The sequence below is a fragment of the Megalopta genalis genome, chromosome 8 (assembly GCF_051020955.1).
Source record: "Megalopta genalis isolate 19385.01 chromosome 8, iyMegGena1_principal, whole genome shotgun sequence".
Taxonomy (NCBI): domain Eukaryota; kingdom Metazoa; phylum Arthropoda; class Insecta; order Hymenoptera; family Halictidae; genus Megalopta; species Megalopta genalis.
In genome coordinates, this window is record NC_135020.1 from 21,911,252 (window position 1) to 21,937,343 (window position 26,092).

The 26,092-nt window shown below is 39.0% G+C and overlaps 1 protein-coding gene across 7 annotated transcripts in view; it reads right to left on the reverse strand.

Annotated features, from left to right (window-relative positions):
* The window catches only part of LOC117225458 (limbic system-associated membrane protein), a 185,012-nt gene that overhangs the window by 76,477 nt on the left and 82,443 nt on the right, over window positions 1-26,092 (reverse strand). For all 7 annotated transcript variants that reach the window (XM_076524210.1, XM_076524208.1, XM_033479063.2 and 4 more), the window contains one exon: window positions 11,462-11,572. In XM_076524210.1, coding sequence (XP_076380325.1) covers window positions 11,462-11,525 — 64 coding nt within the window. In that variant the 5' untranslated portion in view covers window positions 11,526-11,572. The remainder of the gene's footprint in view (window positions 1-11,461; window positions 11,573-26,092) is intronic.

Sequence of the window (26,092 nt, forward strand, 5' to 3'; positions counted from 1 at the left end):
CTAGCTCGGCCGCCTTGCACTAGCTGAGCTCGCCTCTCATTGGTCATTGTTTTACGTTAATAGCTCGTGAACAAAGCCGCGGATTGCATTTTCGCTAAAGAATAAGTTACTTCAAATGACCTCAGGAACCCCTCATTTCCCGGAAGTACCATAATTTTTGGACATCCTGTATAACTAATCGTCTCTCGTGGGTCATGTACCTATTTATTCTGCATGTAATCGTCAGCACCGTAAGCACATTATTCCAATGAAAAATACGCTAAAGAATACCTTAATAAATAGTTTCTAACCCTATAAATCAATACGAGGTACACATTCCGTACGATGTAAACAACGTCTGTTTAAAACATCTATTCCAACAAACATTTTTCAAATAAGAGATGGTATAGTTCAATGAATCAGCCTTCACAGTTTCACCCAAAGTTACAACAAATGCAAGAAAGAAAGGAACCGAGAAAGTTTGATCGTTAAGAGGACGAAATCTAACACGCGGCGTGTCGGAAAGAACGGTTCGAGCATCTCCGAGGAAGCAATACATAGTTCGAAAAATGGAGTACCGTCGTCACGACAATTGGGCAATTCGCAAAGATGAATTTCGTGGCGTCGAAAAGTTCGAGCTGCGCGGCGAACAATCGAGTAGCTTGTCCAGTTTTTCCGTGGACTACTGCAGGAGCCTGCAGGACAGTGCCGGTCCTAGGAAAACAGCGGAAATTGCGTCATTCTTAGGGATGCAGGGGTGAGAGAGTACGGTTCTGCTCGGGCGTTCGAAAGTAGCCAATAACGATGCAAACAAGTTTGCTTGGACCTCGGCGCAGGAAATAAGAAACTATTTCTTTCCGATAAGGGATAACGGGTAGTTCGCAGTGCCGACTTTTTCCGTGAAATTTCTTCCGTCGTCGAACTCCTCTCTGACACCCTCTCTGTCCGCCAATTCTGGCAAACGTTAACGTCGGCTCCGCGGCATAATTTTTCTTTAGAGGAAATTTAACGATCTCTGTTCCATGCATGATTATGCAGTTAGAGTCTCTCTGTCTTCGCGTTTCTTCTCGTTAACCTTATTATTAGGAATTCGTTAAAAAAATCTTTGGCCAGGGTGAGAAGGTATATTTGAGGATTTTATCCACTTATGGCAAGAGTGGACATCGTTATTTATGATCTATTGGAATTTTTGAACGAAGATATATACTTCCGTTTGATCTTTTTGTTTCATTAACGGTGACATTGAGTTGTTGAATTTAATAATTGTTCTCTTCTTATGTGAACTTACAATGGCCCATAGAAGTATTCGTACACCTCTTAAAACACAATAAAGTTTTCGGAACTGGACTAAATGACTTGAATTCTTTTTAGTCTTAGGACTAGTCTACTAGACGATGCCTAAAAAGCTTCTTTTTAATTTTGCTATTACTTGGAACGAAAAGAAAAAATTAAAAACCCTTGTTTTTAACTTTTTTTATGTGAGCCTATAACGAAAGTTTAAAGAATGCCTTTCGTAGATCTCAGTGTCGTCTATGCGTGCTGAAAATTTGGTCGAAATCGGTTAACCTAGAGTCAAGCTACAGGCGTTGAAGAATTTTAAAAACTGCAGATTACTCAGTTTTTGATCAAAATCGTGATAAAACTGCGATTTTTGCGATCTTCAATTTGTTGTAACTCATGACAACATGAACCGATTTCGATAAAATGTTCAACATACGTATAAGTTACCGAGCTCTACGTAATGTCTCTCTAATTGACGCTCAGATGGTCCACAAAAATGGACAATTTGGGAAGAGGAGATACGATTATTCGAGCCTTGCGGTTCGTTTTTATAATTATGAATTATCAACAACTATAAAAACGAGCTGCAAGACTCGATTAATTGTGTCTCTTCTTCCCAAATTGTCTATTTCTGTGCACAATCTGACCATCAGTTAGGGAGACATTACTGTAATAGCAAAATTAAAAAAAAATACAAGTTATTTATCATCTATTATATCATCATCTATATATCTATTATATCATCATTATTTATCATCTAAAAAAATACAAGTCATCTGGTTCAGTTTCAATATAGTTATCGCGTTTTAAAAGATGTACGAACACTTTTGTAGCCTGTGTATTTATTATTATTTATTTGTACTGTATATTTCCTGTACCAGTGTTGTTCGTCTTTTCAAATCCAACGCAGCGAAATCCGAAATCTTTGACTTATGATCAATACAGCAGGAAGTTATATTCAATTTATCGGGTTGAGCGTGATAATATTTGCTCCGCGTCTCGCTGAATAATAGTCGAAACCAGTTTAATCGTTTCAAAACGGTTACACGATCGACTAAAGGAATATTAATGCGAAAGTGGAGAAAAAAGGATTTCCTCTATAGAATCTCGCTTCGAGCTACGAACGGGAAATGATGAAACCAGTAACATTCTATCACTTTACAGGTTCCGTTATTAGCGAGCACTCGGGAAGCGATTGTATAATGAAACGCGGGATCCTTGGGTCTGTAAATACCGAGTTCTTGATAATGTTGCGTAAGGATCTCACGAAGTTGATCATTGTTCGCTAGAAAACAAGGCTCGCGAAGTATCCAGCCGCGTGCACGCTTGCCAAGCCTTTGCCAGTCTTTGAATTAGAGACACCTTTACCGCGAGGAATCCTCCCTTTATTACGCGGTGCTCATAGCTCCTCATAAATGGAAAGCGTCGGTGGTCCTCCTCTACCGAGAACAAAACGCTGGGAACCGTCGCAACTTAGAGCGGAGGATACTCGCAAGGGCATTCTCGCAGCCTTCCCCATTTCTTCCGCGCAAGAAAATTTTCCTTTAATGGAAACGACCGCGCCATGGAGCATCTTCTTTGTTACATCGGCCGCGAACAAGACGAGGCAAGGTGATGCACGAGTAATGGTCGGGGATCGCAACGAGGAGAATATATTTGGTCTTGTACACTCGCAAACTAAGTTTGCTCATCATTACCGTGCCGGCGGAATTTTCGTTAAGGAACACTGCGAATACTCTCAACCCTCTTTTCCCTCCCCGCCGCGGCTCTTTACTCACTCACCGTTGCATACTGCACGTTCCTGGAACCACCACTCGCAACTTCTTTGCCAATTTCGTTTCGACGATGCGGCGCCGCTGAAAGAGTGTGTGTGCGTGTGTGTGCTTTGCGATAACGATGTCAATTGTATGCGTTCCGCTTTATGGGATCCCTTTGTTAGCCTGCTTCGAAACTAAAACGATTTCTCGCGAGTTTTTCGATCGTGTTTAACCCATTAACCCTTTGGGGCACGACGGGATTAATAATGTCCCATCTTTCTGATGCACGACAACCCCCAAATGGGAATTCTGGCAGGTTGCATGAATAAAAAAAGAATGAAAAAATCGTATGAAATACAAAAAGTAAGTAAGTAACACAACTAAGTGTTGTAACCTCTAAATTACATATTTATGTATGGTGTATTTGATTATAATGTAAAAACCAAGCCAAAAAGATCGTGCTTCAAATATGATAATTTTGTTGCGTTCAACTTATAGATGATTTTCAAATTTGTTCACTTGTTGGAAAGAAACGAAATACAAAATGCACACCGTCTGCTATAAACAATATTGACTGATATGTATGAAATGACATTAAACTGTTAAACGCATCTGATACATTCTTCGCGACAAGTGGTGTACGTAAAATTCCAAAATCCCCAAATGGAGATCGTGACATTTAGGGGGTTAAAACTTTGACGTACTTCGATGAGTCTGACTCGCGATAAAGGTTTATAGCAGTAAATTATTAAGTACCAATGCTTTTCTGTTCGCCCAACAAGGAGAGGACACCAAGTGTAACTCTGACTTTTGGATCAGTCTTTGCACAATGGTAGTGCACCAAATAATGCAACTAACGGTACTTGCTCTATTGGGAGCAGGCGGTTAATAGTTTTAAATTTTAATTAACTCTTAATCCAAAGTCTTTTTCTTTTTTCCTGGAAATACACGTGTAGCTGATTATTAGTAATATCGTGGCAGATTCATTATCAAGATTTCGTACATGATCTATTAAATCTATATTTACATCTTTTAAATCGAAATAAAATTCTACTCTCGAGATATCGTTATCATTTAAACATTGAAGTAAATATTGGGGAACGTTAAATATTTATATTTATATATGTGTATTTATAGGAAAAAAAGACTTTGAATTAAGACTTAATTAACTTAACAGATCATTTATGATCTGTTTCACATAAGAATTTATTGGTGACAAAAATATAATATATTTAAATATTTATATTTAAATATAAATATAATTTATATATGTGTATTTACAGGAAAAAAGACTTTGAATTAAGACTTATGACCTGTTTCACATAAGTATTTATTGGTGACAAAAATATAATATATTTAAATATTTATATTTAAATATAAATATAATTTATATATGTGTATTTACAGGAAAAAAGACTTTGAATTAAGACTTAATTAATTTAATAGATCATTTATGACCTGTTTCACATAAGTATTTATTGGTGACAAAAATATAATATATTTAAATATTTATATTTAAATATAAATATAATTTATATATGTGTATTTACAGGAAAAAAGACTTTGAATTAAGACTTAATTAATTTAATAGATCATTTATGATCTGTTTCACATAGAAATTTATTGGTGACAAAAACAAGCGTTGATCAACGTAGCTGAGGAAGAAATCGTAGCGAATATCATTCTGACGGTTACTTTCAAGATCAGAAAATATCGTCGAACTTCAGTTTGTAAAAATTAATTATCTCAGCATGCACGAAGTATTGTTAACATCGCTATTGAAAATTCACGTTAGGATTGCTTCGCTAGATAGGTGAAAATTTATCGTTAATTTATCTTCCACGGTTTAAAGAAACACCAGGGAAGCTTTATCCAAAGAGAATTGAGAAAGTGCTGCAGAGGTGAAGCATGGTCACACGGGATAATTATTGCGTTCCAGATTGTACAGGGTATTGTACGCGACCGGAATAAGTCGTAACTCTTTCCTGGTTGCAATTAAAAATGTGTTGCACAAAAATGTTTAATGGTTCAAGGAGAGCTGCCGTTCCAGGAAAATAACATTTTTTAAATGAGAACACGCGTTGCCAAACACACGTTATCGTGTGTTGTTGCTGTTCGTACAACTGTGCACGTTTATGCAGATTTGTGTATTATAGCCATATTCCAAATAACTCGATTTGGTTGAAATCTGATCTCCTGCGGTAACTATTCTGCTGAATTTAGGATGGATCATAACTAATGATATGGTGAACTACCAATGCAATTTATTTATTTCACATGGATAGGCTGAAATACTATCTTCGATCGAGAGAAATGTGAAAATAAAGAACAGGGAAAAACGCTATTTATGCGAAGCATTTAAAATAAAAGTGAGTGGCGTTTATTCGCGTCAACAAAATACAAAATACAAAATGCAAAGTGTAAAGTGCAGAGTGCAGAGTGCAGAGTGCAGAGTGCAGAGTGCAGAGTGCAGAGTGCAAAGTGCAGAGTGCAGAGTGCAAAGTGCAGAGTGCAAAGTGCAGAGTGCAAAGTGCAAAGCGCATATTGCAAAGTGCAGAGTGCAAAGTGCAAAGCGCATATTGCAAAGTGCAGAGTGCAGAGTGCAAAGCGCAAATCACATATTGCAAAGTGCAGAGTGCAAATTGCAGAGTGCAAAGTGCACAGTGCAAATTGCAAAGTGCAGAGTGCAAATTGCAAAGTTCAGAGTGCAAATTGCAGAGTGCAGAGTTCTGAGAGCAGAGTGCAAAGTGCAAAGTGCAAAGTGCAAAGTACAAAGCGCAAATTGCAAAGTGCAGTGTGCAGAGTGCAGAGTGCAGAGTGCAAAGTGCAGAGGGCAAAGTGCAAAGTGCAAAGCGCAAAGCGCACACTGCAAAGTGCAGAGTGCAAAGTGCAGAGTGCAGAGTGCAAATTGCAGAGTGCAGAGTGCAAATTGCAGAGTGCAAATTGCAGAGTGCAGAGTGCAAATTGCAGAGTGCAGAGTGCATATTGCAGAGTGCAGAGTTCAAATTGCAGAGTGTAGAGTGCAGAGTGCAAAGTGCAAAGTGCAAAACGCAAAATGCAAAATACAAAATACAAAATTTAAAACGCAAAATACAAAATACAGAAGTTTGGGTATCCTGCTTCACGAGCAACTCGTTTCAAATCCCCTCGGATAGTTTCATTAGTCCACTCTTATGAACTTCAAACGTCCTCTTCTATTAATTCTGATTTCTCCATTAATTCCTAAGTTTCGACATAATGGAAGAGAATGAATCCAGAAGCGGCGCGACGAGGGAAAATTTTCGCGAGCCGGGATGAATCAAAGAGGAAGAAAGTTTCCGGTCGTCTGCTCCGCAACCCCCGCCTTATTTCTCGCGTGTTTCGGAGAGCTTCGCTTTGCGTTGGTTGTCGACACCCCATCGGGAGAGCCACGCTCCTTTTATTTCGTCCGGCTTGAAAACTCGACAAAAACCGGTTGCTCCCCGTTAACGTGCTTTGCCCGGGAAATAATTTCACAAGATTTATCTACGTCGTTACAGCGAAGAATAAGCCCTGCTTCTTAGCCAGGTAGCACAACTTGTTCCGAGACAAGCGATACCTTTATCTTCGTTAAGCGTATTTCGCGCCGGTTCGGCCCCGACATATTTTACCGCTTGTATCTACTCCCGGACGTCGGCTCGGTCTGGCTTGCTAGTATATCAGAAATCTGTTGTTAGCCGGATGCTAAAGGTTTATAAGCATTAATGGTGACAGTTACGGCGTAATAAAAGCCGAGCGCGGATTGTCCCTCAAGCTCCCACGGCACTGTTTACCTTACACTCGCTGCGCTTAATTGTAGATGAGATAGGACGGAAATATGCGACGCCCAGATTTCATCGTGTAAGCGGCATTGACATTGTACAGGCGGCCCTCTCGACTTTCGCACATTCTACTTTCGCACAATTCGCTACTTCGCACATTTTTAAAAATTCAACTTTGTAAGCTTTTGCGGTCGAATGTTTCCGCTCAGCGGACATCGTGAGTCGAGCAGGCTACATTGTAATTGGATGCCCCCTCTCAGGGGACATCAGACTATAGCCATCGGATTACAATGTTGTTCCGATCAAGAGGTTAAAACTTTGACAATTAAAAATATGAATGAAGCCTTTATGCTTTTAGACAAATTTTTAACGATTAACGCGACAACGGCCGTCAAAGTGTTAATCTAGGCTTTTTAAGTTATTATATAATTTCGCTGAACAATTTGCTTTCTTCTAAGTATGACATAACTTTTGCTGTTCGTTTGTAGTTGCCCAAACATTTTTTGATGGTATTGAGTAGTTTTATACTTCTTTTCCGCATCAGAACTATTGGTATAAGATTCGGTAAATTATCCTCGAATATGCAACAATGCCGTTTAATTCACTAATTCACTAATCAATTCAGGTTCATATCCTTTACCTGTCACAAGTTCGTAACACCTAATCTGTTCGCATTTCCTCAAGAAGATCCTCGTGAAATACTACAGAAAGCTTACAATTGGTGTCATCCAACAAATGATTTCTTCAGAAACATCATTATGGAGATTAACCCCTCGCCGTACATTGACGAGTGTGACTCGTGATGAAGATGTCTAGCAATGGCCTGTCAATTATAAATGTTATTCCATTCTTTTAAGTCGGAATCAAATTCAGTTCTCTCATCATCAATATTTAACACGTTGACTGCCGCGTCACCCGTATTCGGGTGACAGCAAAAGTTCTCATCAGACCACGTCACCCGTATTCGGGTGACAGCAAAAGTTCTCATCAGGCCACGTCACCCGTAATTCGGGTGACGCTGATTTTACTACTTACAAAGGATTTCCGAAAATATTTCGACAAATATTCTACAGGAGGTAATGAAACGATGGAATTCTTATAAAAATGGTTTATTAAAAAAATTATTCGCAGTGTATAACATTAAAACATTCTCTGCAAAGTTGAGGTTGATCAGGACAGCTTGGACAAAAAGTTGTTTGTTTTTTCAGATATGCTCGTGCCTCTGATCGGTCCATTTCGTATCTTTTATTTGAACTGTAGCTTCCTCAGTATCATCAATATTTCTTTCTTCTTCCATGACCAATTCTTGTAAAATCTCGTCAATAGTATCTTCATAACATTTATTATCACTAAGATTATATTTATCAGTATCCAAATCAGAATCTGACGATGTAATTTTATTTATGCTTCTCCTTCCGGGCAATCCGATCTCTTTTCATTATTGAAAAAAATAAGGGCAGAGATTTTAAGTTATATCATTCGGTACTCGGCAAAGATTCCAGCTGTTCATGCAGAAACAGAAACAGACATGAATTAACAGCGCACGCTTCCTACAGCGGCACGGGTGGCCTGTAGAATTTTGTTGTAAATACGCGTGGCAGTCAACGTGTTAATCCTTCAAGTAAATATGTCGGAACACGATAAATACAAATAATATTCTCCTTCTAAGAAATGATTAAAATCAAAAAAATTCCAATCATTGTTACTGTGAAGATAATGGTACGGCAAGGGGTTAATATACAAAAATATAGTCCAACTAATCCATCGAAAACAAATGTAACGCAGTTCGAATTCACCCGAACTTCCGCGCGCGCGTTATTCTTCGGCAATTAATGTTCCGAGAACCTTCGAACTTTTAGGAGAACTAACGCAGACCTTTCCGGTTGCAGGCGCACGAGCCACCATCCGCAACGATTCGACAAGGACATCGACGATCGACCGCTCACTGATTCAAACGAACGACAGTAATTAAAAGCTGCGAATCTAGACGGTCCCCTGGTTCCGCCCCTTCGGCTCTTTTAGACGGTGACGTCCCTCTTTGTCCACGACAGAATTCGCCGAGAAGAAAGTCAAGCAAAGGAGGATTGATCCTAGCCGAGCGAAAGAGAAGGGTAACGGGAGAAAGTGTTCGGAGAGGGATGGAGAAAGCGCGAGAGAGATGGGGGAGAATAGGGCGACAGAGGGAAGAGAGAGCGGAAGACACAGCCGGCCTATCGGTCTACTCCATCTAGGGTCCCAGGTTCATCGTGAATACGAATGAGCTCCTGGTCGATCGGGCTCGAGCACTAATTGAGAAAGTTCCACGACGGTGCCGCTAGTGTTTCCTCTGGATGAAGATAGCCGACCACCTCCGGGGGTAAGTCTTCCTCGTCCATTCCTCTTCTTCGTGATTAAGGCCTGTTCCTTTAGGCGGCTTCCCGCTGCTAGCGGGTAACCACCAGGGAAACCGGCGATTCTTGGCGGTTCAAGCCGCTCGTAAGTGACGTATCTCGGGATCGGCCCGCGGATGTTTAGCGTAAAAGGGGAACTCCCCGTCGTTTCGCTGAATTGGAGTTTTATTCGTGGCCGCGATAGAAATTATTCCTCTCGGCCATCAGTTTTCCGAGATTGATCGCTCGTTCTCAGACTATCCGATTAAAATTGAAAAGTTTCGTGACTTCGCGGCCCTGCGCCGGTTGCCTCGTTTTATCAGCTTTCTTTGTCCGGAGCCTTTTAGCTACTTTCTTAGCTTTATCTCTGTTGAACCTGCTTGACGCGGCGTCGTATACTTGCCAGCCGGTCTCGCACTTTAAGACTTTGCATCTTTTTTAAATGGGCGATGCATGACTCGGGACATTGCTTTGAGTTTGTGCCAGTTTGCCGGACAGCTTGCTTCGGATTAAGCAATTTCTCCTCGGTTCTTTTCAGTTATAATAAATGAAACGAAGTGAGAGTCTTATCTTCATTTCTCCTCTCGGGTTAATTGAACTTGAAGCGGTGTTCGAAACAGTGAGCCAGAGAACTACGTTTAAATGCACTGTTTTAGATTGGCACAGACGTGGACCAAAATGGTACACATCTATTCCAAATCTGAATTCCTTCTTGATATGCAATAAAGTTTAATCATTCTATGGAAATTTTATGGGTGTCGAAAAGATGAATTTCTTTTATTAACTGGAAGATTTCTTATGGTAAAAGTAAAACAGAAATTAACCGTTTATGTTCTAACAACGACTCAAACTTTTGATGATTTCACACCTATTAATGATTTGAATTTCTTTTAAGTCGAAACAGAATTTGAATTCTTCGTTATTAAAATCTAGAACTGTAGAAACGAAAATTGTCTGGCTAGGTTAGAAAAATTGTGTAAGAAATCATCGTGCAAGGAGTTATGTTTTGTTGACAATCTCGTAGCTATAAGATTTTATTTAGATATTTTTGACCGAATGTTGATTCTATACTGAATGTATAACGACAGTAGTGTTGGTTAAGTAGTTAGACAGTCACGCAACATAAATTATGGAGCATCTGTACAACTGTAGAATGAGGAAAACGATAAGGCTCATCAAACGATGTAGTACCACGTGTCACGCGACTATGATCGGACGATAGAGATTGCGGCCTGCTGTTCCAAGTTTCCGCCAAGTTTTCGATATTAACTGTTATCAAGATGAGGAGTATCAGATAGGGAGAAAAGCCTCGTCGCTATGGGGCTGCTGGAGAACATAGTCCTCGAGCTACGCGGATGCTTCCGTTTCGAACTTGTAACGGTAACGAAATCGATGAAATCTCGGTGACATTAACAATTAACGCAATTGAAATTTCCTCTCAATAACTGATATCCACGAGCGAACGCCTGACATATAATATTTACTCCTTTGCACTGCTAGCCATTTTAACTTTTTGGGGCACAGTGGGATTAAAAATGTTCCATTTTTTTATGCACGATAATGCATGGTGGGACATTTTTAGACCCACTTTGAAATATTGCAATAGCTTCACGTGCATTCGTTAACCTATTTTGTAGTAACAAAACAAATTGAATTGAATTATTATTATTTTTTATGTTTTTATATCATGCGATTCCTTTGTTAATAAAAATATATCAATTTTGTTTAATTTAAAATACGATAAAATTTCTGTGCAACATGGATCTATTTTATTTTCTGAAGTGCTGTGTTCCCTCCAAAAAAAAGAGTTAACTCTAAATCCAAAATAGTTTCTCTAACTTGAAATATTTCCATTTTATATGACTTAGCGCATTTTATCCACATGAAATCGAGTCTTGCGATTCACAATAAATTTGATAGCGTAAAAATTATTTTAGAACACGATACAACGATAGAGAGAGGAGAGAGAGAGAGAGAGAGAGGAAAGAGAGAGAGAGAGAGAGAGTGAGAGAGAGAGTCATCATTCGAGTGAAAATGATTATGTCAAGATTATGTCAAAATTGTCAAGCAATCGAAACGCTTTTGTGATATTTCAGTAATTCCAGCAAAGTTATGAAAAGAATAATCGTCGATATTACGAAGATTTCGAAAATCCACGTCGGCTTTTGAAAGCGGCAGTTTCTACGTAGGGCCACTTCAAAAAAAAGAAAAAAAAAGAAAAAAAAAGAAAAGAAATGGTCCGTGGCGTAAATTTTTCTTTGAGTACGCGCATTCGTTAAATGAAAGCTCGGCTCACCGATCGGATGGACGAGGTAGCGCGATGATGCCAGCAGCAGCAGGATCAATTCGAGTTCAACCATGATGGCTTCGATTCATATGTCCATCGTGCGTTCATCCATGAGCCCTCCTGTAATAGAAAAATCTGTATGAGTGCGCGATCGTTGCATCTACTGGTGAAATCCGACTGGTACTCGAACACGGAATCCTCGTTAGAATTGGGTGCTCGTGACGGAAACTGAATCATTCTATTCACACGCATTATTTTCTTACTAGAATTTCAAAATGATATTACAATTGACCACTTCGAGACTGGACTATCGTAACGAGCAGTTTGATACGTGCGGCACCACTCGGGTGTTCAATTATGGAGGTTCGATTAGACACGAAAGTTCCAAACGAAAATGCGAAATTAATTTCTACTGTTCCTCTAAACTCTAAGCACGCCTGGCTTTGCTAACTAAGCGTTTTATTGACGATTCAATTGAGTACATCTTGCTCCGCAATATATACAAGTGATTATGTTATATTAAAATGATAACGGTAAAACCTTTTTAGCATTTTTCGAATCAAATTCACGTTTTTTTTTTAAATCAAATTTACCGTTTTATAAATAGTCATCCTATAATAGGTTTTTGGTGCAATAGGTTATATAATATATAACCTATAACATAATAATAATTAATAATATAACCAATAGCCAATAATATTTTAATATAATATAATAATAGCCAATAATATTTTAATATAATATAATAATAGCCAATAATATTTTAATATAATATAATAATAGCCAATAATATTTTAATATAATATAATAATAGCCAATAATATTTTAATATAATACAATAATAACCAATAATATTTTAATTGGTTTGCAATAGTCATCCTATTGCAAATAATATTCCGTCTTTTGCAAGTCAAATTCATCCTTTCGCAGATCAAATTGACTTTTCAGCATGACCTCCTACTTTGTTTACTTAAACTATTTTAATAGAAATAAAGTCCAACGTAAGTTTGCTGTCCTGAAATTTTTAGTTTTATTGTATGTACGTCACAATGAACTTAAAATACTTATTTATTAACATCCACGAAAAATATCTTTTCCACAGAATTTATTTTTTCAACAAGTTTGAATCGACCTTGTCGGACCAAGAAATTCATGCACAGTTCCTGGATCTCACAAAGACTTACACTGTTGAAAATTAACTGTATTTCATTCGATTGTGCTCATTCAGATTCTACAATGATCTCTGCAGCAATTTGCAAGAAATATTTGAAGTTACATTTATATTGTTTCGCTCTCGAGACGCTTACAAAATGAATTCGATTTGCAAAAGAGTATATTTGATTTTTCAGGAAAGGTGAATATAACCAACAAAAGGAGGAATTGTAGGATTGACATCTGAAAATCGAGATAATGATTCGAATTATGTATATGTACTGCTCCCTAATATATCAAATATTATTATTAATATTTACTTATAACAGGCATTTATTTACGCGACGATATATCAGATATTGCCGTGCCGCTTCCCAAAAAAACGCGAATCACTGTCAGAAATAAATATTAATTTTCGCGGAAATAAATATCCATAAGCGCGGCAGTTTATAGAAATTTATCATATCTCATGAAACGAGTAACGTTCACTAGCAGTTTTATTTTTCGCGCGGTTTCTTGTCGATTCGCGAGCAGCATGATTATGAATACGTTAATTGGCAATTATCTGGGCGCAACGAGAACGGCGAAGGGTAAATTACGATCGCTGCGAGACGTTTTCGTCGAGATTGCGATCATGTCCGTGAATCGAGTGCTGCGAAACTGTCCTCTCGCGTTTCAACAGGTCGAATTATAAAATTAATCAAGAAATATGGACGAAATATCAATACTGCATAAATGTATTAATTAACCGTATTCGCTGTTCAATTCGAAGACTCGTCAGACTTAAAATGTTTGCCTCGCATTTCGCCGCGTACTGTGGAGAAATGCAAGAAAGTTGTAAGAGTGGTAGTTTTCGAAAACGCTAATCGTATCTGGATAATTCACAAATTGAATAACAGAGACACGGCAGCAAAGGAATGTAAAATGTGGAGAACGACTGGGGGTACTGAAACTGGGAAACGGTGTTTCGATTAGCTGTCGCACGGCGGAACGTTAGACAGTCGAATAAAAGGCGGAGCTGGGCCGGTTCCAACACACGATAGAGTTTATTACCTCTCCATTGGAAGCTAATCTAACTACACCGTATCCTGGTACCGCGAACTTGATACGATATACTAAAAGTCGCTTCCACTTTGTGTATAAATTTATCGGCAATAAATATTAAATAGGTTTTAAATATTGCTTGAAATTAGAGAAATTTTTTGGGGCGAATTACACACAGTCCCAAGGTTATCCGATAAAAGCTTGTTAGTTAAAAGAAGCTGTTTGTTAAAATTATTTAATTCTCCGACCAATAGTGAGTGCATATATCTCTGGACAAAATTCTAGCGTTTTTTACTAGTTGTAGAATTTAAGATTTAGTGGAAAATGAGGCGAACGACCAATGAGCGAACACTCAATCAAATCGACAGATTATTACAAAGTGTAAAAGGTGTGGTAATGTTATTCCACATAATACGCGATATACAGGGTGTCCCAAAATTATGGTATTTCAGGGAAATAAGGAGTTCCTGAGATCATTTGAAGTAATATTTTTCTTTACAAAAATTTTCCCCGAGGCATCGTCAACGAGTTATTAACGAAAAACAGTGACCAATGAGTGGCGAGCTCGGCTGGCGCGAAGCGGCAGAGCCATTCAGCGGACGAAGCCCAGTTCAGCTCATTGGCTCGGCCGTCTACCGCCAGCTAATCTCGCCTCCCATTGGTCACTATTTTTCGTTAATAACTCATAAACGATGCCTCGGGGAACATTTTTATAAAGGAAAAAGTTATTTCACTTTCGCTTGTACAATAATTTTGGGACGCCCTGTATTGGGGAGTTTCTCTTGAACATGTGTTCTCGATATCATTTCCGATTTGCGAATTACGAGCAAGTAACTGGAAATGACCAAAATGTGCAATTTTCTTATTGAAGTAAAAAAACCAGCACGAAGCAACACGCATTTTATTTTTGTAACAGACTCTCGTACGAAATTGCAATTGATATTTTAAATTCGACACCTCTTTCAGTTGTTATTAATCAGAGTACTGTCACTTTTAACACGTTGACTGCCGCGTCACCCGTATTCGGGTGACAGCAAAAGTTCTCATCATTCGGGTGACGCTGATTTGACTACTTACAAAGGATTTCCGAAAATATTTGGACAAATATTTTACAGAAGGTAATGAAACTATTGAATTCTTATAAAAATGGTTTATTAAAAAAACGATTCGCAGTGTATAACATTAAAACATTCTCTGCAAAGTTGAGGTTGATCAGGACAGCTTGGACAAGAAGTTGTTTGTTTTTTCAGATATGCTCGTGCCTCTGATCGGTCCATTTCGTATCTTTTATTTGAACTGTAGCTTCCTCAGTATCATCAACATTTCTTTCTTCTTCCATGACCAATTCTCATAAAATCTCGTCAATAGTATCTTCATAACATTCATTATCACTAAGATTGTATTTATCAGTATCCGAATCAGAATCTGACGATGTAATTCTATTTATGCTTCTCCTTCCGGGCAATCCGATCTCTTTTCATTATTGAAAAAAAATAAGGGCAGAGATTTCAAGTTATACCATTCGGTACTCGGCAAAGATTCCAACTGTTCATGCAGGAACAGAAACAGACATGAATTAACAGCGCACGCTTCCTATAGCGGCACGGGTGGCCTGTAGGAGATTTTGTTGTAAATACGCGTGGCAGTCAACGTGTTAAATGTTACAGTTTAAAAAATAACTCGAACTGGAAAAATAGCGCAAACCGACAAAAATTAGATTTCGGTAACAAAAACTCGCGCGACGGCACTGAACAGGAGCGTACCAGGTAATGCTTTTCGCTAGTGGAGAACGAGCGTGTAAAATATGAAAATTGTAACAAGGGCCGACGCAACAATCCCCGGTGCAACACAATTAGCGCGCAATAATCCCGCCATCTGCGCGTTCCGAAATGCGTACACGAGAAACGTCTACGGTAAAACGAAGCGCGCGGAGGTGTGAACGCAACACGCGGATCTCGCCGCTCGCGTAATCTGCGAAAATCGGTTCCCGATAATTCAGAAATCGGATAGTCTGGACGATGATACAATGACAAAGGAATATGAGAGCTGGAGAACAAAAGAGAAACCGGTGCACCGACAGCTGTTTCAATTAATAGAGTGACTCCGAGTGGGGATGAGACACGCAGGGGTGGTGTCTATGGTCGTCGAGCGGGGCTGGGCGATCGGTCGAGTAGCTTCGCAACACGGTTGATCCGTAGTCCGTGCCGATGGCCGATGAAACCAGGTACACGAAGAGGTGTAGGCAGCACTCTCCGGCGTCTACCTGGCTTATTCGAGATACCCGGCACATCACCGCGAAATCCCGAGCACACATTTTCCAAACGAACGACCGCTTGTCTCGCTATAGGCTCCAACGGATGAATGGCTGCACGACGCCGGATCCATGGGAATCGTAGTCATCGATCGGCATTAACAATGTACAAGCGGCTTTCGTTCGCGATAAGGCTTTGCGATCAGGGATACGCGTATCGCGGATTAATTAGGAATTTCAAGAGGAGAGCCGCATCGTTCCCGCCGTTATACAGCCGCTGCCTATACCTTCGTTCCGCTGATCGCAGGACTAGTTTCTAATTAATTCACCGGTTCCACGAATGCAAGAACTCGGATCATCGTGGTTATTGCGCTCGATCTCGATTACGGATTCTTTTGTTAACCTTCGGGAGTACCGGCTAATGGCCGCCACTCAAGCTACACGGTAGAATCTCGATTATTCGGGCTAATCAGTGACATGGATGTCGGGATAACGGAATGCTTAATTACGGTGCCAGATTTCATTTTTATTAATTTCTAGTTAATCTGGATTTATGGGAGAAATTTGTTTCGATTAGTCGCGAAAGTTCGAGATGTCGGCGATGAACATTTATTTCAATTGTTCATAACTGTCGTCGGAGAGACGAATTCCATTTGGATCACTTGTAATTGTTATAGATGAGAGAAATTATATTTTGATCACTTTTTGTGTTGCGTATATCCTGAATGTATTTGGCTGAACAACTTAAGCGTCTAGCGTTAATAATTACTGATATGTTTAGTGTAGAAAATTTTGTCACTGATACTTTAATAATTATGTAGATAATTGCTTTAATAATTATCACACAAAGGAAAAATATTAAATTTAGTGTATTAAATGTGTTGTTATTGTTGTTTTTTAATGTTTTATGTGTATGTTCGCACATGTTGAATTATTTCATGAATTTACATAAATATTGCAGGCAACGTTTGACTGCGTAGACGTGCGGCTATTAAATGGTAAAGGCCATTTTAACACTAGATTTACGGAACCCATCAAAATGACGGGTATTTTAATTTACGATTATTCAAACCGTGAAGATACATTTATGAGTTATTTATTGAATTTATATGTTACTTACGGCAAATGTTACAATAACCCTTGTTAAAAATCAGAATTAATGTCTTATTGTTACTTCTATAAACTAATGTAAAACAGTTGTTTTTTGTACTCCGTAAATCTAGTATTAATGACAAATCTTCGTAAATACGAATATGCTTGCCTTTTTATAAGCCACAAAATGAGACAATTTTACATAGATTTCAGGAACGGTTCAATCATTCTGAATTGTTTTGGAAAATCTTTTGGCAACCTCTATTGTCATCCTTATCGTCTCCGAAGTATTAAAAATGATTCTACTGTATCGTCGTGACTCCTTAAATTGTTTTACAATTTTCACATAACGACAGACGTCATATTATGTTCTATTCGATAGGAAGTCAAAAGCATTCGTAGTCTTATTATTTGTTGTAAACAATATATATACTTGTCTGATAGAATATGCAATATTATGTTTCGTTTTGAATTAACGTTCAAGTTGTTTGTGTAACAACAACATGCACGATTTCGGACAAATATTTTCTGCCAGGGATACTTGTTCCAGTCCGAATAGAATTCAAAGTAACAAGAAGCCTTACATCCCAAGTTACATGGTATGTTTTTAACGCAATCTACCGCAGATTGCACTTGCACTTGTACGTCTGCAACTGGTCGTCTGTTCCGAGTTTCACGTGTTCCGCAGGCTGGATCGGTGCGACGCGTGGTCCGGCTAATTCCTGCGAGTTCGCGTACGTGCTCGTAATTTCCGCACTTAATTAGACGGTGCTTTAACTTGTAGTTATGTTCGCTACAGTTGCGCGCGACCGCGATGAAAGCAACCGGTAGGTTTGCTGGTATAGACAGAGACAGCCGCGGGAAGAACCGACCTGACGTGGCCGGTTTGCCTTATCAGCGAACTCTGCTGTCCCGGGACGATGCTCGTCGCTCACCTTTCCATTGAAATAAACTCCTCCTGAGTTGGAAATAAATTTCGTCGATGGCCGGTGTTTATCATTGTCCCGTTTATCGATTTGTGGACGTTACCGAGGCTACAGACGACATCTTCCCGGTGCAGTTTGTTCTTCGCGTTTGTTCCTTCGTACTGCCGGCATAATGCCATATTGTGGCAGCTACCTCCAGACTCGCCAGCAGATGGATCCTCGTTTCCCACAAGTAACCGATCCACCTCTGTTGGGATTATGGAATGAAAATGAATATGATTCTAATTCTTTTCTTAAAAAGACTTTATTTTATTCCTTTGTTGAGAGAAGGTATATGGGCGAAAACGATCGAGCGACCAAACTCTACTGAGAGTCCGGTAAGAAAAAACGCTTCTTTTATACCCTTTTTGGGTTCGTCTTATCCACCAATCAGAGACGTTTATTTGTCGCGTTTCACATTGTATACGTGACGCTGGGATCCCCAAACAGTCAGGGCACGATGTGTATCTAATGGTACCGGTGATGATGTATCGCGGTATCTATTATACTACTGTGATCAAAAAGTAAGGTGAAATTGTCATTTAAAACTCCCGGACATTAGGAAGGCAGGCAATTGTTTTTTTCCTAGGTTGGTAGGACTGTCTATAACAATTGCCAAGCGTCTGTTTGTTAAAAGGTTTAATTATCTCCGAGTTACACGTGTTTTAGTAAACGACCAAAAGTGAATTTTTCAATTTTTACAATGGGTGATTTTGTTGAGCAAAGAACTTGCATCAAATTTTGTTTGCGGAACGAATATTCTTGTGCGGACACGTTGAAAATGTTGCGGAAGGCCTTTGGTGATCAAACTATGGCACAAAAAAACGTTTATAAGTGGTACAACGAGTTCAAAGCGGGCCGAGAACGCCATCAACGTCTACCGACGAGGGCCACGTCCAAAAAAATCGAAGATTTGGTGCTTGAAAATCGTCGACTGACAATGAGAGACCTCGCTGATAGTGTTGGAATATCATTTGGCTCAGTCCAAACCATTTTGAAGGATGTTTTGTGTCTCAAACGCGTCAAGTCTCGATTGGTGTCATGTCATACTGCATTGGTTCTTCGCGACTTTTTTGCCAAAAACTCGACTCATATCGTTCCGCAACCACCGTATTCGCCTGATTTGGCTCCGTGCGACTTCTTGTTATTCAGCAAACTCAAAAAGCCAATGCGGGGACGCCGTTTTGACACGATTGAGGAGATAAAAACCGAATCGAAGAAGGTCTTGAAGGCTATACCGGAAAAAGACTATTCCGACTGTTTCGAGGACTGGAAAAAGCGTCGGAAACAGTGCGTTTTATCGGACGGGGATTACTTTGAAGGGGATGAAATTGATTTGGAAGAATAAATAAAGAATTTACATTTTATAAACAAATTCACCTTACTTTTTGATCACAGTAGTATACAGTTTACATCACCGTCGTTGCCCGCTGACGGAACCGACGAAAATGTAAACCGATATCTTAGTATCTTAGTACTAAGTAAACTATAGATTAATTTTTGTTCGAGGCTAAAATTTCAACAACCTCAATATATTAGGGTGTTCCATAAGTTCTCTTCGCGCCACGCTATTAACCCCTTGATACGGCAGACTTTGAGACGCGTCGGCCGTACCATACGGCAGAAATTGAGTTACGATGTACGCCGAGCACGGCGATCTTTTGGATAGGGATGCATTTTTGTGAAAACATATTTCAATATTTAAAAAACTAAATTTCGCTACATTGAAACAATATTATTTATTTCTCTGAATCGAATTACTATAAATGTTACAAATTTAATATTAATGTAAAACTTGTTTCTCGTCCAACTGAGATAAGATCTATCGAAATAAATATCGATAAAATTTTCTAGGCGTCTATAGGCGCCCTCCGTGTCAGAAAACGAAACTGCATCGAGCGCCTATAGGTGCTCTGAGTGTCACAAACGCAAAATTCCTAAGCGCGTATGGGCGCCCACAGTAGCCTAGGGGTTAATGAATCTAACTGGCTGTGTTTATATAAACACGCAGTCTTACCTCTTGGCTGTTTAGGGTATCGGTTTCAGTCATCCCAGAGCTCTTTCAGAGTACGTTTCGTTGGTGACAAAGTTCCTTATAAAAATTTTTCTACGCCGTTCAATATGGATAGCTAAAAGAAGCATTTGCGGCATGTTATGCTTCATTGCTTTAAAAAAAATGATAGGGCGAAGTGAACTGCAAACGAGATTTGTACCGTTTACGGTGATGGTTCTACGACTATTAGGACAGTCCGCAATTGGTTTGAGAGATTTAGAGCTGGCAATTATGATTTGAAAGCTGAAGACCGCAGCGGCCGTCCAACAATGGCGGATGCGGACCTTATCAAAGATATGCTCGCTGAAAATCTGCGATATAGTGTGCGCGAGATAGCGGATGCCACTAACATACCCAGAACAACGGTACATAAGCATTTAATCAAGATGGAATATGTGAATCGATTCGAAGTTCCACACCGTCAAATTTTCATCACGACAACGCAAAACAACATGTTGCGTTGGTCGTAAGACAAAAATTATTGCAGTTTGATTGAGACGTTCTACCTCATCCTCCGTACTCTCCAGACATTGCTCCATCCGATTATTACTTGTTCTTCTCGTTAAAAAATTCTCTCCGTGAGGAACGGTTTAAATTCGTAAGCGAAATAAAAACGCACCTTCATCAATATTTTGCAAATAAGCCTCAACAATCTTGTAAAGACGGCACAATGAGGTTTCCTGAAAGATGGAAGAAGGTAATAGAGCATAACAGTTCATATATAACTCGATAAATCAACTTTAAACAACAAATATCGTGTAATCATTTCGCATCAGAAAAAAGGAAAGAACTTGTAGCGACCAGTCGGCGCACAGAAAAAAGATTTATTTCTCGTGCAAACGACTAGCGTATTTATGATTCTCCTTCGAAAAGGCTATTTTTGCGTGAGCTGTTTTCTGTCCAGATGGCAATCAGTCAGTAGAGTTTTTGACCTAATTCTCGATAGTCAACGAGACCGTCATAAATAACTGAAAATTCCGAAGGGCACGCAAAACGGACCCGAACGCCGGACGTCCGAGCGCAACAGCCCCGAGGAAAACCCCGGCCGTTACATCACAAAAAACGCACCCACTCCGATCACCACGCGGTCCCAAAACAGGACGCGCTCAGGGCGTAAGGGACAAGGCGGTGAGAAGGAAATGGACAACGCTGATTGGGAAAACCCATTCGCGGGTCAACCAATCAGGAGGTGTCCAGAGCCCTTGCCGGGGGCAAACATACTAGTATAAAAAGAGCGGTAGTTAGACGCTCGCGCTGATATATCTCGGACGGAAAAAGACTTGTAAGCTTGTGGTACACGCAACGCCGTTACTCTTACTACGACGATACGCTGCCCGAAGTGACTCTGCGCGATTTGTCTAATAAAGTTAGTAGTTACACCGCACGCAACAATTATTTATCCGAACAGCCCCAATAACCAAAAACTTATGGGACACCCTAATACAAACTTCGTCCGTCCTTCCGACATCCCACATCCAAGGCAAAGAATAGAATAGCCGCTAAAATAGCCTTACCGACGTGTCCTCTAGTGGGTCCCGGACGAAACGCTCTCCCCTCCTTTTCCTCCAACAACACCGTCATTTCTAGAGCCGCCAAAGGGTCACTAATTTTGTACCGTGTCTCGGAGAATAGGTAATTCTCTTTCACTTGACTCAATTCATAGGGAAAAGTATTTGGAGAGAAAAATTATTTATGTTGTAGTGTACATCATCTGACAACATATAAAGTTTCCTGAATATCTTCTAGGCACAGCGTATGGAGGATTAAGGCCTATCAGTAAGCAGTAGAGTGGATCAGTATGTGGTCGGAAACGCAGACTAGGGCAGCATATTGGTAATCGAGTAGAACGGGGATAGTGTATGGTCGGCAAATGGAATACAGCGAGTAGCGATAAGATAAGTGGTACAGGAGGATCTATGGTCAGATAAACAGAATGAATATTCGACGAGTGGCTTGGAGATAATCTCTTGTAATTATACTGTGGATTATTATGCAATACATAAATTGTGTAAATTAATTGTCACAATCGAAAGTTAAGAAAAATGTATTTCCTCTCTTAATAATTTCAGCAAATTTAACATGATATAACAATGTCCTTAAATTCTTTTAATGTCTTCGTCTCCCTTATTCAATTTTTGATAAAAATGTAACAAATTCGCAGTGTAGTTAATAGTATCAATAATAATATAACGTTTGAAATCATTATTTGTTAGAGATTAACAATTTTCAAAGATATTCTATACGTGATTAATTGGCAGGAAAATAAGTACTTGGTAAATTAATGGATAAATTCCATTCCAGGAGAACAAATTGCAACGATGTGTTTATCTTATCAGATAAACATCAATACGCCATTGGAAATTGTGACGAATACGTAATTAATTGAGGTGTAATTGCTGGCTATTTTGTTGACAATAAAATCAATATGTTGAAACAGAAATTATTTCCAACCAGACGTAATGTAATTAAAAGGAGACTGCAACGAATATGTTGATCGCAATGCATAAACTCGGGCAGGTTTACTTGCTGTGAAACAATGTTATTCTTTGTGTATCATTTTCGTACCAGAATAATGCAAGTACATATTACGAAGTTTCGAAATAGTTGTTGCATACCGGAAGCTTTCACTGCCTCGTATCGGTATAATCCGATTAACACAAGTTATCCAGCACTTCCCTTTAAGTTTTGGTTAAGTTTTCGCGAAAGTGTTTGCCTGCTTTGGCGATCTATGACACCGCACCACCATCGTTCAAGAACGGAATGACGCTGTCGCCTAAGTTGCCATCGTTAACGGGACGTTTATTGCATCTCCGAGCGACAAGGATGCATTAAACGTTGCAAGCACCAAAGTTCATTTTACAATGCACACACTTAATAAAAGAATAAAAATCTTTTTTTTATGTCACTGGACGAAAACGCATATTCCACAAGAATTTAAAAGTTCCTAATGTTGATTAATACTCGATTCAATTTCTTTACTAGTTTAATATTTTTTACCAGAATGTAGTCATGATTATGAAAATATAGTTTAATATGTTGAAAAAGAAATTTTAGCCTCGGACACACACAAAAATTAATCTATAGTTTACTTAGGACTGAGATTCGAAAATATCAGTTTACATTTCCGCCGGTTCCGTCAGCGCGCACCGACGATGATGCAAACTGTATATTATAGATATTGCTCTGACTGTTAGTGATCCCAGTATCGCGTATACAATGTAAAACGCGATGAATGACCGTCTCTGATTGGTGGAGAAGATCACACCAAAAAGGGTATATAAGCAGGCGATTTTCAGTCGCCGGTCTCTCAGTTGAATTTGGTCGCTCAGTCATTTCGTACATATACATACCTTCTCTCAAATAAAAGCAAAAATGAAACTTTTAAGAAAAAGAATTAAATATCATATTCATTTGAGAAATAATCCAAGCCATAATCCCAATATAATACAAAGAAGATTATAAATCAAATTAATAAATTAATAAATTTTTAAATAAAAGTATTAAATTTATAAATTCGCGAACATAAATATTAATCTTCGAGTATGGACAACATTGAAAAACCCCTGAGCACAAAGTTTGTGTGATCGTAGGAAATATTAAATGACTTCCAAGATAATTTAGAGTGTAGTAGGTTTTGGAAACTATTCTATTTATTACTAAACAGTGACACGCACAAAATACAATACAAAAAGACAGTAAAGCAGTATACAATAATTCTCGTAATTGTACGCGGAAGTCGTAAACTGTGTTCGTTATAATATAATTCCGTATCGTAAACCGTAATCGTGATCGTGCTCGTAGCCGTTTTCGTAAATCGTAATCGTAATCGTATCCGTGAAGCGTGATCGTAAATTGCGTGTCGACGTTCGTCGCGTTCTGCCTCGTGCCCTGCGAGCGCATCCTTTTATTGGTGCGCTGGTCAACCGTCACGAGTCTTCCTACGAATTTGACCGTTCCGTTCGACCAGCGCCTAACGCCCGCCGACCGCCCTAGCAACGTCGCGATGTTTACATCGCGACGCTACGTATGCACGCACACGTACGTCGCATGAGATGACGCACGGGAGTCCACGAGCACCGATCGGTAGTTGTGATATCGGAGGTCGTTCCGAAATCGTAACGTGTTCGCGCATGCTCCGGTCGTTAACCTTCGGCTCCTACACTAATGCTGATTAATGCTTAATTCAATCTCTTTCCCAGTTTAAGCTTTTTTACCAGAATGTTGTCATGATTATGACAATATAGTTTAATACAAAGGAGATTATAAATTAAATTAAATATTATATATAATATTATATCTCTATAATATTATATATTATATCTATAATATTAAATATTATATCTCTATAATATTATATATTATATCTATAATATTATATATTATAATATTATATCTTCCAGTATCCACAACAACGAAGAACTTGAGAACAAAATTTGATCGTAGAAAATATTAAATGACTTCCAAGATTAAAACGATAATATTATTAGAACGATTGAAAGATCTTTGAAACTCGATTCAATTTGCAACGAGACCTTCGTTTTGGCGTTCGTTACCTAATCTGTTGATCCTTTAATCGATATACGAAATTATTTCTGCATTATCCCCTCAATTTCCGTGAATCGTGCCGACCCTTCTGCGAATAAAACTTATCGATCGGTAATCGGGATTGTAAATTGCAAATATTTCCGTCGAGAGGAAAGATTAATTCGACGTTTCACGGTTGAATTGTTTCAGTATTTGTTGTTTTATATTTTTCAGTATTTATTGTTTCAGTAGAGGAGGACAGACCTTGATTAAAAACATCATCCGCGTTCTTCTATTTCTGTGCAACTGAAGCAAAAAATTGAAAAAATGTAATATTTCCGATTTCATTTCATCGTCACGTGACAATTTAATTTGCTGTTTTGCTCCTTTAAACATTCAACGGTTTTGCACTATATTCGATCCTCCATATAAAAATATCATCGAAATAGCATCTGCAAAATTTACCGTTCCTCCGCGGCACTTCGCGAATACACGGTAATAGTCACGCACGCAACGAACATGAGAAATATAAATCTTTATTAAACAATTTCGCGGAGTTGAAAATACCATTGTAATCATTTCAATCTTCCCATCGTTTTCATCGTCCGCACATACATATATGTATGTACCGTGAACGCGTAAAATCCGCAGTTTCATAATAAACTCTGACCGTTCAATTTTCGTTGCATTAAACGAACTGCTTTTGCTTCACGTTATTGTTACGGGCGTCGATTTAGCAATGGGCGCGATAAGAACCGGAGCAAAACTTAATACAATAAAATCGTTGTGCACCGTGTACAAAACGTTCGCTTGCCAGCATTTCCACCGGTGGCTGCGGCGAAACGGTATAATCTGTGTTGCGCCGTTAACCCTTTCGCTACTACGGGTGACTATAGTCACCCGCCACAAAACGACACCTGCATACGATGGGTGACTATAGTCACTTGCCACAGGATGCCTCCTATACACGACGGGTGACTATAGTCACCGGTCACAACAATGGAGCCAAAAGTTAAAACAAGGGCTATCGCCTCGCTTTCCTCCGTTCGCAGACGCTATCATCTACCAAAAACTACGATCAATTGTAATAAATCTGGTCATATTAATCCAACGCGTCTTACTGCAAGGCACTTTCCATCAATTTATGTAAATAACAAAACGAGAAGAAAAAATCCACTAAGAATATGTGTGGTATGCGCAAAGAACGACAAAAGAGCAGTCAAACGCGATATCAATGTGAGAACTGCAATGTTGGATTATGTGTGTATCCGTGTTTTGAGAAGTTTCATACAGAATATAATTATTAAAAAATTATTGCTCAATAATATGTTATGATTATAGTTACTATTTTGTTGTGTAATGTAAAAATATTAATTGTATTGTTGAATTAAAAATACGTTCATGGAAAATTATGAACGAATTGTTATGAACAGAAATCATTTTACTTCTAAAAGCAGTGTCACAACGTCGTTTTTGAAGCAAAAGATTTGGCCCCGAATGCTGAAGACTGCGCGCGCTTAATGTTCCTGCTTTCGGCAGGGTGCTCCGTTCTACACGAG